Raw genomic sequence first — 18619 nt, 5'->3', positions numbered from 1 at the left:
AATAGCAGAGTTCATACCTCAACAATAACGATAATGACACAGAGGAACAATATCGTTGGAATCTCTTTTTTAGAATTTTTTTTTTGTTCCAGCTGATGAATGATATAAACAAAATGTCCTCCAACCAATACGCCGCATAGATCATTTGTCAATATCCCTAAAATACGTCCCATCATAGTGTATATTACAATTGCGCCCTTATAAGCAACAGGAAACATTCATATTAATGTTTTGGACTCTTTTATCTGTGTCAACACAAGTTGCTGTGAGATCAGGTTGGACCATGAAAAAGTCCACAAATTGCATTTAAATAAACACGCATTTTGACTGGTAACGACAGTTACCAAACGTTTTTATGCAATACGTCTTTATTTAATTTACACTTTTTTTTAATTTACAAAGTGGTGTCTTGCACTAATATTTTTTATATACACTGACACCTAGTGGTGTGGATGAAGCATTAATAAATGTGGTTGCAGTCGGTCATCCACTATAGGAATAGTTGTCTTTTACATTATTTAGTGTGATAGGTGGTGCTTTTTTTCAATTTTTGGTTCTGATAACTCACCAAAATAGAGATAGAAGCTGTAGTCATCCAAAAGTTTTAGATCCAGACGCTGTTTTCCACAGACAATGTTTATGGTCTCGATGAGACGTAGCCATTGAGAAATCTTGTTTATTGAGTGTCCTGTCTGTTACGGGAGTCTCTGGACAACGAGGTGAGATATTCAAGAACTGGAGGTGGCGGCAGTTTCTGTCAGCAACAGCTGGCAATGACAGTCTACATCGCCCGGAGACGCCATCCGTGTGAGGCCCAATTTACAGACATCAAGGGCCCGAGTATGTGATGAGAGAGAAAGCACATGTTGTCACCTCTGGAACAACAGTGTGCGCTTTTGGGGGGGGGGGGGGGGGCAAAAGAGAGTCAGTTCTGATGGATGACATGGGAGAAGTGAGAGAGGAATTGGCAGTAGTCCAGGATCATGATTGTACAAGAGAAGATGCATTTAAAGAGGGCTGGATTGGAAAGTCACTGTGAATTTGTAATCAATTTTTGGGTTTCGCTGATGTGCTCCTGTACACCGGTCATTACTTGTGTGGCATGATCACCACTGCCACCATTAAAAACGATGAAATGAGATTGTTAGCAGAAATATAAATAATACTAACTGTCAGTTTTTGGTGTCTTGTGCCAAAATGCAACAAGACACCAAATGTGCAGTTGCATCTTGTTTTCCTAATAACAACAAAATGTCTATAAAAAAATATATATTTTTACCTAAAAAGTATTATGTTTAGATTAAGGGCCAACAGTGTAATTATAAATTAATTACAGATGTAATTACATACAGGTATTTATTATTTTTATTATTTTTAATAGTAAAATGTAAAAGCATGTATGTACACGATAATTACATTGCACCAAATGCAAGTAGGTGGCCAACCAAAAGTATGCTTTTTACCGCCGCTGCGTCTGCAAAGTGCATTTGCAGTTTTTTTTATCAAACAAATGCATCAAAGCACATTTTTGTAAATTAGCCATCAGCTTTGCCTCACCGATGTGTAACATTTGACGGCTGCAGTCGGGGAAAATTAAAAAAAAAAAAACACTGTAGTTATAATATTTCATATTCACAGATGAAAATTTAGCAGGCCTACTTATGAAGTCATGTGCGTTTCTTAGAACAAAATCAAGCAGGATACATGTCAAGCCTATGAGCTATATTTTCTACAAAGTATTACACCATATTTTAGATTTGAAACACTTAACAGGTGTGCAGTATTATTTATATAATATAAATTATGTGTTATATTATCCTAAAGAAATGGTGGCTTACTTTTCATCGGAGCATTAAAAGTGGTAGCCACTATTTTAGTGAGCTAGGCTACATACATGAATCTATATGCAAAATGTCAAATTAGGCCTATATTAGTCATAAGTAAACTTTTTATTTATATTTGAAAAAAATCCTTTAATAAAACAGCATGCATTTTTGACACACACAAACTTTGTTATTCTTTACCTGTCCTTTATTTTGACAGATAACTTACTTGGGGAAAAAATATCTGTCTGTACACTGATTAAGAAATTGTTGCGTGTTTTATAAATTATTTCCTTTAAGTAAAACATGAGGCACTGTATAATTTATTTCCCATTAATTAGGCTTTACTAAAACAAGAAATTAATAAATTAAACCTGGCCACGATTTAGCTAAATCACTGAAAATGAAAAGAACGAACGGATTAATAAAACATCCTCATGTTTAAACTCAAGTTTTCCCATTAAAATCAATAAAGTGCACATGGTGAAAAAAAGCTTCATTAATTGACAACTTCAGTGATTTTAAAGGGAGCCACCTTTACTTGCTTTTATACAGTTTAATAATCAAATTATTTTGTGTATACAATTCCCTAAAATATTAAAGTGCATGATTTGTGCGGCACATGTAATGTGTAACATTTATTCTTATTTGTCTGCATATTTTATGTTCATTACAAATCTTGTTTGGTTTTATTTTGTATAACTGCATGAAAAAAGAATATTAACTTTGTAATGCATATGCAAAATGTGACACTGCAATTTTATTCACAGTCTATAGCATTTTATAATTATTTGTACAGTAAGATTTTACTTAACCTGCTTTGTATCTTGATCATTTAATTCAAAAGAGACCTATTAACAATTTTATGAGTGTCATGCATCCATTTAATCTTGATCAAGAACAACTAATGATCAATGATTTGGAGTGACACCGGCTGTAAGATCATTTTAAAATGTCAAATAGCCTTCAATTTACAAGTTGTAACTGCATCTGTCTCGGTTGTATACTTAGGAATCCCATACTGTAACCTAAAAAAAGTGATTTTTTTTTACTATATTCATATTCAAGTGTTTTTGCTGAAAATTATTAATGTGCATGAATGACAGGGAGGCGCTCTCGCAATCACTTGAAGTTTTTCCTGATAATGAAATAATGTTTAATTCGGGTGCCTCACATACATGAGAAATATATCTTGAAATGTCTAAATATATCTTTAAATGAACCAATTCAAAACAAAAGCAAATACTCCCTGATCATGTAATCTGTAAAGGCTGCATTTCTCTCTTAAGGGGCGTGTGGAGAGAGTCAGCACTGTGAATGTCATCCTGCAGTCAACAAGAAAACATTAGATTATTAATAAATACTTAAAATATCTTTTATTAGGCTACTTCTGCCTGTGCTTTGTGGCAAACTTAACTTAATGTGTGTGCTTGAGCGCAGAATATATTAAGGCTCATTATGGATTAGACTGTTAATTTAATATTAACGTGCGATTGGTTTAATAATGACTTAAATGTATGACTACTAGTAACTAAAATAATGAATAAATTACGTGGGGGGCAGCCCTATTAAATTCCCTCTAGACATCTCTGTTAAAGTTTTTAATGCATTTTATACGCATAAAAAAAGAAAAGAAAAATATGCGTTAAAAGCATAACAGAGAGATGACACATACTTAACATTGATTTTTCCCCTATAACACAAAAATGAAAATTTAAATAAAATTGATAGGTCTATTTTATTTTTGGAGTATGGTCAAAACTTCTCCATTATTTATATATATATATATATATATATATATATATAAAACCACCACAATCAGGGATTTCTGAAATCACTGACTACCTTCTATCACTGGACTATGGATTAACTTGATAAACCAAGCTTCCCTTTTGCAAGACATATGGGCTCTTCATTCATCTCATTCACTCTCAGTGTCATAAGGCAGATCATTTTTGTCTGTTTACTATAGTGTTCAAATGCTGATCTTATAGACCTAATACATACACACACACACACACACACACACACACATATATTTATATATACACATGTATATATTTATATATACACACATATATGTATATTTATTATGTATATATTATGTATTATTATGTGTGTATATATATATATATATATATATATATATATATACACATATATATATGAACTGGAGTGCCAGTGAGCAGTGAGCACACTGTATTTCGATGCTGCTTTTGATTCATATAGCCTACAGAAAAACTGACTTATAGCACCGTTGGTAATTGCACTGTTTATTTTTCAATCTCACATAAAAATTATTAATGGAACGTCTCTGTTACGTATGGTAAACCTAGTTCCCTGAAGGAGGTAATGGAGATGTCCGTCGACGACCGACGAAATTGGGATATCACTTCGATAGACCAATCTACTTCGAGTTTAAACTAAACGAGCCAATGCACATTGGCATGCAATTATTGCATCCAGCTTCCGTTGATCACAGCATCAGTATAAAAAGGCAGCAGGTGCAATGCATACAAGGTTTTCACTGAGGAGCTGAGCTGGTGACCCAGCAGCTCAGCGGCGGTACAGCAACTGTGGCGATGGGACGTGACATCTCCGTTCCCTGCTTCAGGGAACTAGGGTTACAATACGTAACTGAGACATGCCCTTTCAGTCGGTCTCTCTCGACGTCATGTCGATGACTGATGAAATTGGGATCCTTACCAAAGCGCCATGGGTGCTGCCCCTTCCAGTGCCCTGTGTGAGCCGCCTGCGCCCCTATTATGTGCAGGCCAGGGCTCAGAAGAAGTAGTTCCACTCTCAATTGTCAAAGCACTACCTCACTGGGGAAGATTGGATAAAACTGGGAAAACGTACCCGTTCCACTTGGAACAGGCATGCTCTGGAGGCTGCATCCTTCCCGAAGGAGTTTGCGGGAGCAAAAGCACATATAGCATCCGTTTAGGTGTATATGGAGAAATTTAAGGTGATTTAAAACCCTTTTGGGAAGGCAGAAGTCTGCCAGGGAAACACAGGCTCAAAGGCTATAAGGTGTACTATACACATACGAGTACTGCTTAGGTCTCAATATGGAACCCAGCCTTCCATGGTTCTCAAGAATTCATCATGAAGGCCTGGCGCTGGACGTTCCGCAACATTCAGCTGCCTAGGGGTGATGAAACATCTCAACAGGGTCTACAGTACGGACACTCTGGAGCAGTTTAAGCAAGCCGACACTAACCGGGGCCTCTCAGTGCCACTACTCGTTTGTGGTGAGAACACATGAGGATCCCGGCTCTACACAAATGCTATAGAACCTAGCCTGCTGCTCTACAAATATCTGTCAGCGAGGTGCCACGAGCCAGCGCCCAGGAGGATGCAACATTTCTAGTTGAGTGAGCTCGCAACCTGAATCGGCAGGGCACACCCTGTGCCTGATAAGCCAGGGTTATGGCATCCACAATCCTGAGCTCGACATGTTCACGCAGACAGACAGGGAAGAAACTGCATTCTGGTTTATTTAAACTTACAATATTAAAAGTATGTTTCAAGCCTTTCACTATTTGTGACATTAATGTAACTATAATTCCAAAATATGTGTTAGAACTAGGCCTAGCCAATGTGACGAGTCAGCTGCCTCCCCCCTAATTATCATCGGCATCTTGTCCTAAATCGCCGCCCTTTACCAGGCTCCCGAAAGGAGTGGGTATGTGAGAGAGGAGGGGCGAAAAAAAGCCCACTGCACCTCTCCTCGGGAGACCGGTCTCTTCCCCGTGCATGCACGCTGGTGTCCTCGTGGGTCCAGGAAGGGTGCGTTGAGGGATTCCCGCGCCACCAGAGACTGAGCTGCCAGACCCACGAGGACACCAGTGTGCATGCACGGGGAAGAGACCGGTCTCTCGAAGAGAGGCGCGTTGGGCTTTTAAACAGCAGTGGTGATGAGGCTCCATTACCTTCAGGTGTGCCCCATCACACGCGTCAGCCCTGGCTCGTCAAGCGCTCCTCCTCTCTCACACACCCACTCCTGTCGGGAGCCTGGTGAAGGGCGGCGATTTAGGACGGGGTGCCGATGATAATTGGAGGGAGGCAGCACGCAACAATAAGCCACCTTTTCAAACATTTTATTTTTTATGGCATAATTACATCCTTACACACATCCTTAAATGTAATGTAAACATTCCAAGTTAATATCCTTCTTTTTGTATGATTTCTAGTTTTATCATGTAACAGTTTTAGCCTATTATCCTTGGTTTCTCACAACATATTTTTTTCAAGGTTTATTTTCAAGTAAATTGTGACGCAAATTAAGGCTCATGAACATGCAGCCTTGTACACATAGATATCTATGCTTGCTAGGAATTTTAGTTGAAAAACTTTCATTAGCCTGTAGATCGAAATGAAAGCCTGTTAATACAACATAGGGAAATTATGTAGTTGTAATGGTTTTCATAATGACCATAACATGCAGTAAGAGCTTTTGTGTCAATTTAATTAATAATTTGTATTTTTTTATGCATCAGACTGCAACCTATATGATTATCTCATGTTTTGATATTAACTTTCTAAAAATGTTAAATTAATTTTCTAAATTCTAAATTCTATTTTTTTTTTTAAATCATTAATGATTTTTATCACTTAATATAAAGTTAGACCAAATATTTTTATTGCAAAACAAGACAGAAATACTCTTGCATGTATTACTGTGCAGTTTTCCTCTCTCTTGCTGAATGCCATTGGGAATGCATTTAAAGGAGTGAAGAGCCAGAGTTCAGTGTCCTCTGGGCTATGGAGTATTAGAATTTAGACTCACAATGGCACTTTATGAAAATGACAGCTTCTCAGTCCCCTCACAAGATAAAACATAAACATAAAATTGCCTAACTCTGCCTGTGGAATAACTGTTATTATTGGCGTTTTCAATAGGAATTTTCAGAGAGACTGATGAATTTGTGTTTTTAAAAAATTATTATTATTAATAATTATTGTATTTTATTATACTTTTTTATTGAAAAGTTGTAATTTAGCTTTGCATGAGCATTTATATGTCACATTTGTCATTCTTATAAATAAAGTAAAAAAAAAAAAAGTTTTGGTATATTCGATTTAAAGATAAAATGAAATTCAAAATCATCTTTAATTTAAATAAAATGGTTTATTTTGGAGTGAAACAAGAAAATATATAGGTTGGGATTTGTTTTCAATTTGTTTATTATATCGTTGTTGTTTATTTGATATAAAAAAATAATAATTTAATTTTATCTAAAAAATTATAATAAAAAATATATATATAATTTATCATCCAATCAATATGGACTGATCATGATAGCAGTTTTGTTTTATATCCATGTTCTTTGTACAAGTGTGTCGTATATCAGTAACAAACAAGTACACCTTGTATAGGATGTTCTGCTCGGAGGAAACCAGGAGACCCTGATTCGTTCTTTTCCATTTTTTGACCTCTCTCAGCGGACGCCAATCAGCCCACAGACATCTATTCACCATAATTACATGCTATGTTTATCTATTTAGCACATGCTCCAGGATCGCTTCCATTTTATGCGATGGGTTTTACAGAATTATAGCTTAATAATAATGAGAGTGACAGCCATTGCCTAGCATATCAGAAGCATGCAACGCTCATACATTCATCTATATGAGGTTTTATTGTTCTGACTTGATAAGATCAAACAGCTCTCGACTGAACTAGAATGATCAGTATATGTTTGCGTGTTTATTATATAGACATGTAACCACTGGGATTCTGGAGGTTCCGCAATGATATTCTGATGATATTTTATTATATTGTAATCCACCAGCAGTCACAATGTCTTTTTTAGGGAGGGACGTGGCACCTTTTAAACATTTTATTTCCTACTTAAAGCAGAATCAAGCTACTCTAATTAACCCTGAAATGCCTAAAAGGTATTTTGAAGATCAAACAGAATCTTTTTGCGAGGAGTAGTGGATGGCGAGGCACTCTGTTTGTGCCTATGAATGGATGCATCGGTTTGTTTTAGAATAAAGGATTGTGGGTAGAGCTGCCTCAGGCTGGCACCACAGTAGGTCCACATCTCTTAATTATCTCTCACAAAGAGAACTAAAAATGGTTGTTTTCTTTTTGCAGTGTGCAGATGGAGACTCAGGGGGCAAACACACAGGATGCATCTTTGCATTCCAAAACCGCTAGAATGCAACAGAATCCCAGCTAATTGTTACATTTTCAGAACTCTGGATAATGTTCTGGTCAAAGTTCTGAACAAATGTTTTACCAGTAACGTTAATGGAATTTTCATTCAGAGTTATCTGGTCTTTAATAACGCTTTAAAACCCTTTTTTTTTCATTGTGCATTCCTTTGTTCCTGTTTTTTGTTTTTGTTTTCTCAAATGTGACTACTTGTTTTGAATCATTCAGAGGACATAATGTTACATCACTTGCTCACTAATGGGGCTTTTCACTTCACAAGATGTTAACTGATTAGGGTGATCATATTCGCCATTCATACGGGACGCGTCCCAGCCAGGATTTTAATATTGCCTAAAATATCCAGGTTTTGGCTATTTGCACTGTGCAGGTTGATCGTTGTGTAACATTCATGAGAGCTATAAAGAGCAGAGCATCCTTATGCTTTCGAATCGTTTTCACGTGTTTGTTCGTTCGTTTGACTTGAAGCATTGTGGCGCACTTTGTTTTTTTTTGCTATTTGTGCGCAGCGACGCTTCAAATCAATCGAACGAACAAACACGTGCGCAAATTTGCATCGCTTTGATCATTCCCTCTAGATCTCACCTTCTCACATGCAGCCCCACGATTGGTCGATTATGTACAATACCTGCATGTTATTGGTCAAACTGCTCTGGATGTTTTAGGCATTATTAAAATCCTGGCTGGGACATATCCCGTATGAATGGTGCATATGGTCACCCTATAACTGATGGAATAGAGTAGTGTGGACTACTTGTGGAATATTGTGACATTTTAATTTATTAGTCTCTCATTCTGATGGCACCCATTCACTGCAGAGCATCGATTGGTGAGCAAGTGATAAAGAAACAAAATTATCTTGGCTACAGGAACTAGAAGTGCTGTGGATGTTGCAGCACCCTCTGCCAAAAGCTGTTTCACTGTACTGAAATTTAAGATGGCAAGGTTTAAGTTTTTTTCTACGTTTTAAATTTTCCACATTTGCTCATAAAACTAATCTAAAGATGATTTAGCTTTTATATATAGTCGAAGTGATTTTTTTTTGATCTGAGAGCTTTTGGCCAGAGCACTGTCAATCACTGCCTGATTTTTAGCCATATTGTAGGCTCTAAATTTGATAATGCATAATAATAAGAATTTGCCAGTTGGTGCTTGCGATGCAGATTTTTTCAAACAGTAGGACGACAATTTAGATAATCTACCACAGAACATCTCTGTTCTATTTATTCTGATGAATTTTGTGTGACTAATTATGCTGTAGCTAGTATGAGTAAGAAAGTGCTTTCTCTGTGTCCAGATTTGACTGCAGTAATAATAACTGACACTTCAAATCAACATTTAAATATCAACTTTTATTAGATGTAGTCTGAATGTTTGATGTCTGAAAATGTGTCCAAATGAATAACCTGATGAACCAAGTAACATGCTTTATGTCCTAAGTTCTCATTCTGCATCAGACAGTTTATATGTATTTATATATAGGACTATACAGCAATTTAGTGGTTACACAGTAATAAATGAAAATTGGTGCATAATTTAGAGATTAATATTTAGTAAAATCTAAGCGTCAAGTCGGTGGCCGATGAGTTGAGATCTCACTTCAAGAGACCAATCTACTTTGAGTGTAACTAAACAAGCCACTGCATGTTGGCATGCAATTAATAAAAAGGCAGCAGATGCAATGCATACCTTGTTTTCACTGATGAGACAAGCTGGTGACCCGGACGCTCAGCAGTGGTACAGCAGCCGTGACAACGTCAGGATGTGATGGGACGTCCCTCTCTACATCACCTCGGTGACCAACAAATCATCTACCAAAATGCCATGGATGCTGCCCCTTCCAGTGCCCTGTGCGCTGCCTGCTCCCCTTTTTGATGTAGGCCAGGGATCGCATCAAGAAGACCATTCACCTTTGTTTGCACAACACACTCAGTGAGATTGGATAACACTGGGAAAACTTTCCACTTGGAATTGGGACGCTGCAGAAGCCCCATCCTTCCAAAGAAGGTTTCAGAAGCAAATATGAATATGAACATCCATTTAGGTGCATATGGAAAATTGGAGGTGATTGTAACCCTTTTGGAAATGGCAGAAGTCTGCCGGGGAAACATGGGGCTCAAAAGGCTATACCGTGGACTTTACACACATAGGATTCATCAAGTGAAGGCCTGGATGCCGAACTCTCTGCCACGTCTGGCTAGGGCCAGGGAGGCCAGGGAGGATTTAACCTTCTCGCCCCACTAAGGAACCTGATGACCAGATCATGCTTACCTACTGACTTCCCTTCCACGGTGTCATAGTTTGCAGCAATCGCAGTGACATAGACTTTAATGATGAAGGGAGACTCCTCCTTTGCTCCAGCCCTTGCTGCAAAAAGCACAACCCTGATTGGGCATCTCTGGGGGTCTTCTTGATGAGAACACCACTCAACAAACAGATTTCAATTCAAGGCATAAGTGTATCTTGTAGACGGTGCTCTCGCCAAAGTGATGGTGTCCCATACCTCTTGAGGTAAGTGTCATGGCAAAATTTAAATCAACTCTCATCAGCATAAGAGACAGACTCATTCTCAGGTATAATTAAAAAGAAAGCTTTTATTCTTTGCAAAGAACGTCAGACAGTCATACAGCAACACTGAGTTCCTGCAGAGTGAAACCGACCCAGGAAGAGGGCAGTCCTCCCCCCTATATCCCTTTGCTGCGTCAAGGTTACAAAGTCTTAGCAGCTGTAAATTTCCACACATAACAAGGAACACTCTCTATGGGCAATTTCTCACACATTTAGGACTTAGGTGACCCCCTCAGGTCATCCTCAGGCATTGTCCCCCCACTATATGGCCCAATGACCCTCTCAGGTCATGCTCAGACATGTTTCCCCCCCAGGTGTCATCCCTCTGAACCCACACGTCTCCGTGAACCACCTGTTTGCCTTTACTCTTAGGCCATAAACATTCACACAGCAATTCTAAGAAAACACATGCATATATGGGCATACAGAAGCAGTGTTAAATGAATTTTTCCACCACATAAGTCACCAAGAACCTCCTGTCCAGGGACCAGACATTAAATTTCCAGAGATCTGGACACGGGTGCCACAGGGTGCCCCATCAAAACCAGAGTCAGTAGATCATTCCTGAGAAGAATCATTAGTTTGGGATAACTCTAAACAACTGATATGCCAGTGCATATGGGGGCCCATCCAAACACCAGACACTGTGTACCCATTGTACGTGGCCCTCCAGCCGGTTGTGGAAGCAGCTGTGTAAACCACTGCATGCCTGGAGACCTGTTCTATGGGCACTCCTACCCGGAGAAACGTAAACTCTGACCACGTGGTGAAGGTTTGGTGACAGGCCAGTGTAACTTGGATCCGGTGAGTGCCGCATTGCAATCTCAAGACTCAGCTATGAAGTGATCTCATATGCAGTAGCCCTAATGGTGTAAGTGCTGCTGCAGCCGCCATATGCCCCAGGAGCCTCTGAAATAGTTTCAGTGAAACCGCAGTCCTTGAACAAATTCACACAGGTCAGCACTGACTGCACACATTCCTCTGTGAGGCGTGCTGTCTGTCGACCGAATCCAACTCTATACCGAGATAAGAGATCCTCTACGTAGGTGAGAGTTTGCTCTTTTCCCAGTTGACCCGAAGACCCAATAGGCTGAGGTGTTGGAGCATCAGGCCCCTGTGCTCACACAACTGATCTCGGGACTGTACTAGTATAAGCCAATCGTCGAGGTTGCTGTAGTTGAGGATGCAAACACTCTGCTTTCTGAGGGAACAAGAACCCCCTCTGGGACTTTTGTGAAGACACAGGGAGACAGGAAGAGCCCGAAGGGCAGGACCTTGTACTGGTATTCCCGTCTTTCGATCGCAAACCACAGAAATGGTCTGTGGTGTGGAAGGATCGACACATGAGGTCCTTCAGGTCGATTGCTGCAAACCAATCTCGGGGACAGACGCACCCGAAGATGCATTTCTGCATCAAAATCTTGAATGTTAACCAGTGAAAAGCCAGGTTCATTACCATCACCCAGCACCAGTTAATGACCGCATCCAGAAACCCCCGGATGATACGTTGTCTATAGCAAGACCCACAATGTCTTTACAAAGATGTAATGTCAAGTTTGCCACGCAACACTGTCTTCAAAAAGACGCGCCCATGAATGCTTTTTTAGTGACAAAGATATTTTAGTGTGCTGAAGCGCACAGGGGAGATGGCCACCTACGGCATAAACGGGGGTAGTGCAACGTGTGCAATCCACTCGACATGGGAAACCACCACCGCTGAAGGTCCATACCGCCAACAAGAAAAGCTCTCAAAGGGCGCACTGAACTCATTCAGTCTTTTCTCAGTGGAGTAATCAGGAGCAGAACGATGTGATCATTCAGCTCTGGAGTGAAAAGCAGGCAGGTGGATGCATAAAACTGTATGACAATGTGCATTGGCTCTTTTAGTTATGCTCGAAATAGATTGGTCTCTCGAAGCAAGATCCCAATTCGTCGGTCGCCGACGTGACATTGAGAATGACAGACTGAAAGGGAAATATAGATTCATATATATTTATATATATGTAAGATTTTTTTTTTATTGATCTTAAATTACAAAAGCAGAAATATATATTCATTCTCATTTATTTCTGTCTTAATTTGTATGTTCATCTATAAGTGTTTGGGCTGTTTAACCGCGGCCCTGGCCTGCGACATCAAGCCCCACCCCCCAGCACCCTCCAGCAGCCCCAAGATATAATATGTTCCCGCGGCTATGATCTTGGATGGGCTGAGGGTGAGTAAATTTTTAGCAAATTTTAATTTGTGTGTGAACTATTCCTTTAACTTTCATGTAAGCAAAATAAATAAATATTTTTTTTTAAAAGAGTTTAAAAAAAAAAGAACCTTTTTTTTTTTTTACACGTTTAGAGAACTTAATGGGAACATTAGAAAAAAGTGATCTTAGATGTTAGAATCAGTTTTGTTTTCTGGGATAGTCCTGAGATTTAAAAAAAATATTAACCACTTTAATCTTCACACACTATATTAAAAACGTAATTGTACAAATTGAATAGTTAATTTACAGGTACATGTATGCTAGGCTATTCGTAAAGAGTGGGTGATGTAAATGTAATACATTTTTCAGAAATGTCAGCATTGCATAGCATGTTTTATGCACACAGCCAGATAATTCTAACAACACATACTCCGTACCCTCAGGGTTTTTTTTTTTTTTTCACTAATTAGTTGGTCCACAAAGTTGCAACACCGGCTCGGGCCATTGTTTCAGTCAAAAAATAAACTGAGGAGATGGAGCTAGAAGAAGATCCTGTAAACACAACAACAACAAATACTCATATTTATAAGTGGGGGTTAAAAGATACTCGCAACTATAGTTGAAAATAATTGTATTTTTATTTATTTTTTAATCGGTCATAAATTCTGGATAGAAATAGCATAGATACTGGACATGGATGAAGCTTTAGTATGCATGTGTCGATCGACTATGTGTTCTTGTACAATTTAAAAGGGAATGTAGTTTGAATGGCTTTGCATTTAGCTTTACGTTTTAAAATGAGTTTGCTGCTTAAGGTGCCCTGATGGAGCAGTACAAGCCAAATGTTTGTCAGTGTTGGCATGCTAAGCTGCATTGCTGTGCTGCGTAAAATCATCTATAGGTGTATGTGTTGGTTATCAGACTCAACAGTATGAGGCACTAAGCATAGTCATTATGTAGACCCATTGGTGTTTTAGCCTCTATGTAAATATGTGATAATATGGATTCTGTATGTCTTTATTATTTGTCTGCTTATTTGTTTGTTTTATTGTTTGTGTTTTTGGACTGTGTGTGTCTTTAATAAAATATTGATTGATATGCATATTCTGGTCTTCATCTCAAAACTAAGTATATTTTTTTGGTTCCGATGTAGAAAAAAAAATGCAAATGTTAAATACAGTGGAATTAGGTTATTTGCCGTTTACATCAGGTCTGTGTTATTCGGTATTAACACGTGGCCTGTTTTTAGAAAAAATAAATAAATAAATATAATTTATTTGCAGTTCAAATAGCATATGGCTGATACAGTTTAGGTGAAATCCACACATGTTGGAATCTGGCACTCCAATTAGCCTAAACATTTGACAAGATCTATGTTCCACAATAGAGTTAGTTTTTATCACTTAGACAAGAGAATCAATTTGGTTAAAACAGTAAATATTTGAAGAAAAAGCATGACTGCAGTCAAAAAGACCATATTTTCAGTGATTCTGGATGTTTTCCAATTTGAGCTTTTGTTCGATTTAAAAGAATAGATTGCCCTAAAATTAACTTGCTAATCTTCATGCTATTTGGAGAAATTTAGCATTACTTAATTTGCTCATTAATGGATCCTCTGCAGTGAATGGGTGCCATCAGAATGAGAAAACAGCTGATAAAAACATCACAATAATCCACAAGTAATCCCCACCACCCCAGTCCATCAATTAATGGTTTGTGAAGTGAAAAACTGTATGTTTGGAAGAAACAAACCATCACTTCTGGACCAATAATCCAATAAATAATCAATAATCCATAATAACGCTTCCTTCAGTGAAAAAGTCTGTCCCCTCTTGTACTCTCACATCACAATTCATCCACATAAATGTTTAGAACTGTTTTGGTCAATTTTTCCTTGTAAACAATGCTTGATCTGTGCATATTTCTCACCTGATTCAGACCAGACAGTTAAGAAAGCAACATTATGGACAGAGCACTCCCATCTGAATTTTAACCTTGCTATAATGGTAAACAACTGCTGGTTATACTCGCGCTGATGAGGAAAATCTATCGCAATTAACTTCTGGTCAATACGAAGCAGAGATTTATGAAAAAAATTGCAAATAAATCAAGGATATACTAGAGACTGAGGCAATAAAAAAAAAAAAAAAAAAGCTTCTGAGCAGGGTACTGTTTTCAGTCAATGGCAACTAGGTTTAATTGAAAGTAATGTCCAAAATGATATCTGTCACAATACTAACAGCTTATTATTTTATAATGGTTATTGTGACCTTCAGTGTGTCCGAACCTCTTCCAGAATGGGGTTTTTGTCACTGTCTGGGGTCATTGATGTCTATTGATCTGAATCCCTTAAGGCTTTCGGCTGACCCTGACAAGATGACTGTCATAACCTTTCATTTGATGCCATCGGGATGTTGAGAGTGTAAAACCTATTTAACTGGCAAATCCATCTTGACAAGGTTTAGGAAACACGCATGCAATGCCATTTATAATGGAATCCCCGACTTGGTGTGCTTTCCATTTATACCAAGGATGTCTAGTTAACCATTAGCATCTCAATTTCTGAGATGTAAAGTCAAAGGCAGCAGAATTAAAAAGTAACGTCCTACAGGTTTGGCTTTTTTCTCTAAGGGCGTCTTCAAGATATCAATCAATCATCCTGAAAGTAAATATCATCTAAATAATGAAATCCACTCATCACAGATTGAAATCAAGTCCCAGATGGCATTTTTTCAGACTTACTGAAAAGATCTAATGGCACTTTTGGATAAGCTGAAATTTTCCCAAGCTAGTTTTCCTGTTCTATCATGTAATATTAGAGTTACCCATTCCTTCCTCATAGGATTAGGGCCATTTATGATTAAGCTGTCTCAAAAATACACATATTTGAGTTAGTCATGGTTGATGGGACAGAAAAGCCTTCTAAGCCAGCTGTAGTATGCTTAATGAAAGCAGTTGTAGTGGGAAGACAGACTATAAGAGTGTCCCTGAGGAAGCAGGACTGGCATCTAAGGGTGGGTGTCAGATCTGGATGACAGCAGAGCTAATTGGAGAAAAATTGCTAAGAATATCGCATGATCTCCATTGGCGTCCCATGAGATCCTCCACCAGTGGATTGGGGAATAGCGAGTCTTATTATAACTGTCACGGCTTTTCCTCACAGTTTAAGGTGAGCCTAATGTCTGACCACTGCCATTATAAAGACATTTTTAAGTAAAGGGAAGGTTAATCCTCAGTCATACCCTGAAAAAGTTGATTTTATTTGTGTGGAATAAATTTTCCATCGACACATAATGAATTATCTTGACTGAGTGACATTTCTGAAGAGAAAAGCCGTTGAGTCAAAAATATCCTGCAGATTTGTCACAACAATGACTCTATTAAACTATGTCTATTAGCACTGAGGCTAATCTGTATGCTAATCTACTCATAAACATAGACAAAATTCACTTTTAGAATATATTTGCTTTATATATATATATATAATATATAATATATAATATATATATAATATATATATATATATATAATATATTGGTCAAATATATATATTTGTCCAATCAAATGCCAATGTCAATGTCCCTGCAACTGACTAGCCATTAGCTAGCCTTTAGCTGCTCACAAAAGCAGAATAAATTGCTACAGTATGGATGTTTAAAATAGTAAATACCATTTTTAACCTTAAATATTTATTACAATTTACTCCCCAACACTGCCTGTGAGCAATAACTGCAAATAAATATCTTTAACCCTTAAGTTGGACACAACTGAGACAACATCAGAGACCAAAGTAAGATAAGCACCTACAATTTCAGGCATTACTTTTCACAGCGTTAAAGATAGCGGCCAAAACATGCCAAGATTTGTCAAATGAAAGATTGTTCCTAAAGTGTGTGCAAGCTTCAAATGTTTGTTTTGTTGCTCTTCCTCACATATTTCTTCAAAAGGTTCCAGAGCTGACTCCATTTCTCTGTGTTTATATCCTCCTACGAGAGCATTTAGGCACACGTTTTGCTTCAAAGTCTTTGCTCTACTTTGCCTTTTTGTTTTGTTTCTTCCTTCCAGGGCAAGAACGGATAGGAATAGACTCTTATTACGAGCAGGAAGGGAAGGTGCAGTTTGTGATAGACGCGGTGTATGCCATGGCTCATGCCCTGCACAACATGCAGAAGGATCTTTGTCCAGACCAGTCAGGCGTTTGTGGAGAGATGGAGCACGCTGGTGGCAAGAAACTCCTCAAGTACATCCGATCGGTCAGCTTCAATGGTGAGTCCACCAAAGCTCATGACATCAGATAAATGCCACAATGAGGCAAAGACATCTTAGAAATATTAATTTGGTTATACTTTATTTAAAGGTGACATTATTACAGTGTAATTACATGTACATACATACTATTGGGTTCAGACTGATCTTGTTTTAGGATTAGATGGTTGTAATAATGCATCCTTTACTGTCATTAAGTGCATGCAATGTGTAACTATGTAATGTTAAAATACAGTGTCATGATTACTTAATTAAAAAATACATAAAAATGCAATTCATAGATACATTGACGGGAATGCATGTTTCCTAAGCTATTGCTAATACTTTTTAGCATGTTTTCTTAATTTGTGAATTAATGTGAATATATATATATATATATATATATATATATATATATATATATATATATATATATATATATATATATATATATATTAGTTAAACATTATAAAAAAAATAAAAAAAAACCTTTGTCTACAAAATGTCAAAAGATTTAATAAAAAAATAAACCGTAACAACAAATTATATCATGGAGAGGACACTTCTAGACCCTCATGTTAAAATATTAAGACCTTGAAATGTTTTACATTTTTATTTTTAAAAATGTTTTATCTCTCTGTCTCTTTAATTTATTCTTTGGGAATTAGCGTTTTGTAACTACACTGAAAATAAATGGTGGTAACACAATTTGCACTCAAAATTGCTAGTATATTGCAAGTAACAAATAAATGGCAAGTAACAAATTAAATAAAACATGACACACACACACACACACACACATATATATATATATATATATTATCGGCAGAGGTGGAAAGAGTACAAAAATATTCTACTCAAGTAAAAGTACCATTACATTAATGAAATTTTACTTAAGTACAAGTAAAAGTACCAGTCTAAAAAATCCACTCAAGTAAAAGTAAAAAGTAGCTCATTTAAAATTTACTCAGAGTAAAAATTACTTAGTTACATTTTAACAGTGGGAGGGAGTCAAAAATGGGACAGACCAAGGTTGTCAAACTCAGTTCCTGCAGGGCCACAGTCCTGCACAGTTTAGATTTAACCCTAATTAAACACACCTGATCAAGCTAATCTAATCATTTAGGTTTATTTGAAAACTACATGATATGTGTGCTGGAGCAGGGTCAGAACTAAACTCTGCAGGGCTACGGCCCTCCAGGAACTGAGTTTGACACCCCTGGGATAGGTCTATTAATCTCAAACTAGTTGTTTTTAATTAAAGGAATCAGTTATTTAGAATATTAAAACATTTGGGCTGTTATCTGGCAAATCAGTATCAACAAACTCATCTTTTCAATACAGAGGAAATGCAAAAGCTTCATCGGACGTGGCATTTAGATGTATTACACTGTTTAGTGCAGGACAAGAATGCATTTAACCTGCAGTTACAAATGCATGAATAATGTTTTGATATGCCAGACATAAAATGTTGAATACTCATTTGAAATTATAAAAACTTAATTATAAAAAAAAAAAAAATCAAAAGATACTTTAAATGTGAAATTAAAATGGCCAGTATGTGTCAGCAAGTCACTGTTAATAAGTGAGTCATTGCGATTG

The 18619-nt window shown here is 37.4% G+C and overlaps 1 protein-coding gene across 4 annotated transcripts in view; it reads left to right on the top strand.

Moving 5' to 3' along the window:
* Positions 1-18619, top strand: part of LOC132131193 (metabotropic glutamate receptor 7-like) — a 235591-nt gene that overhangs the window by 117411 nt on the left and 99561 nt on the right. For 2 of the 4 annotated variants that reach the window (XM_059543190.1, XM_059543191.1), the window contains exons 6-7: positions 12674-12790; positions 16838-17038. In XM_059543190.1, coding sequence (XP_059399173.1) covers positions 12674-12790; positions 16838-17038 — 318 coding nt within the window. The remainder of the gene's footprint in view (positions 1-12673; positions 12791-16837; positions 17039-18619) is intronic. The other 2 variants (XM_059543192.1, XM_059543193.1) reach the window with 1 other exon arrangement.

The sequence above is a fragment of the Carassius carassius genome, chromosome 48, assembly GCF_963082965.1.
Source record: "Carassius carassius chromosome 48, fCarCar2.1, whole genome shotgun sequence".
NCBI lineage: Eukaryota > Metazoa > Chordata > Actinopteri > Cypriniformes > Cyprinidae > Carassius > Carassius carassius.
This window is presented reverse-complemented; position numbering and strand designations above follow the sequence as displayed.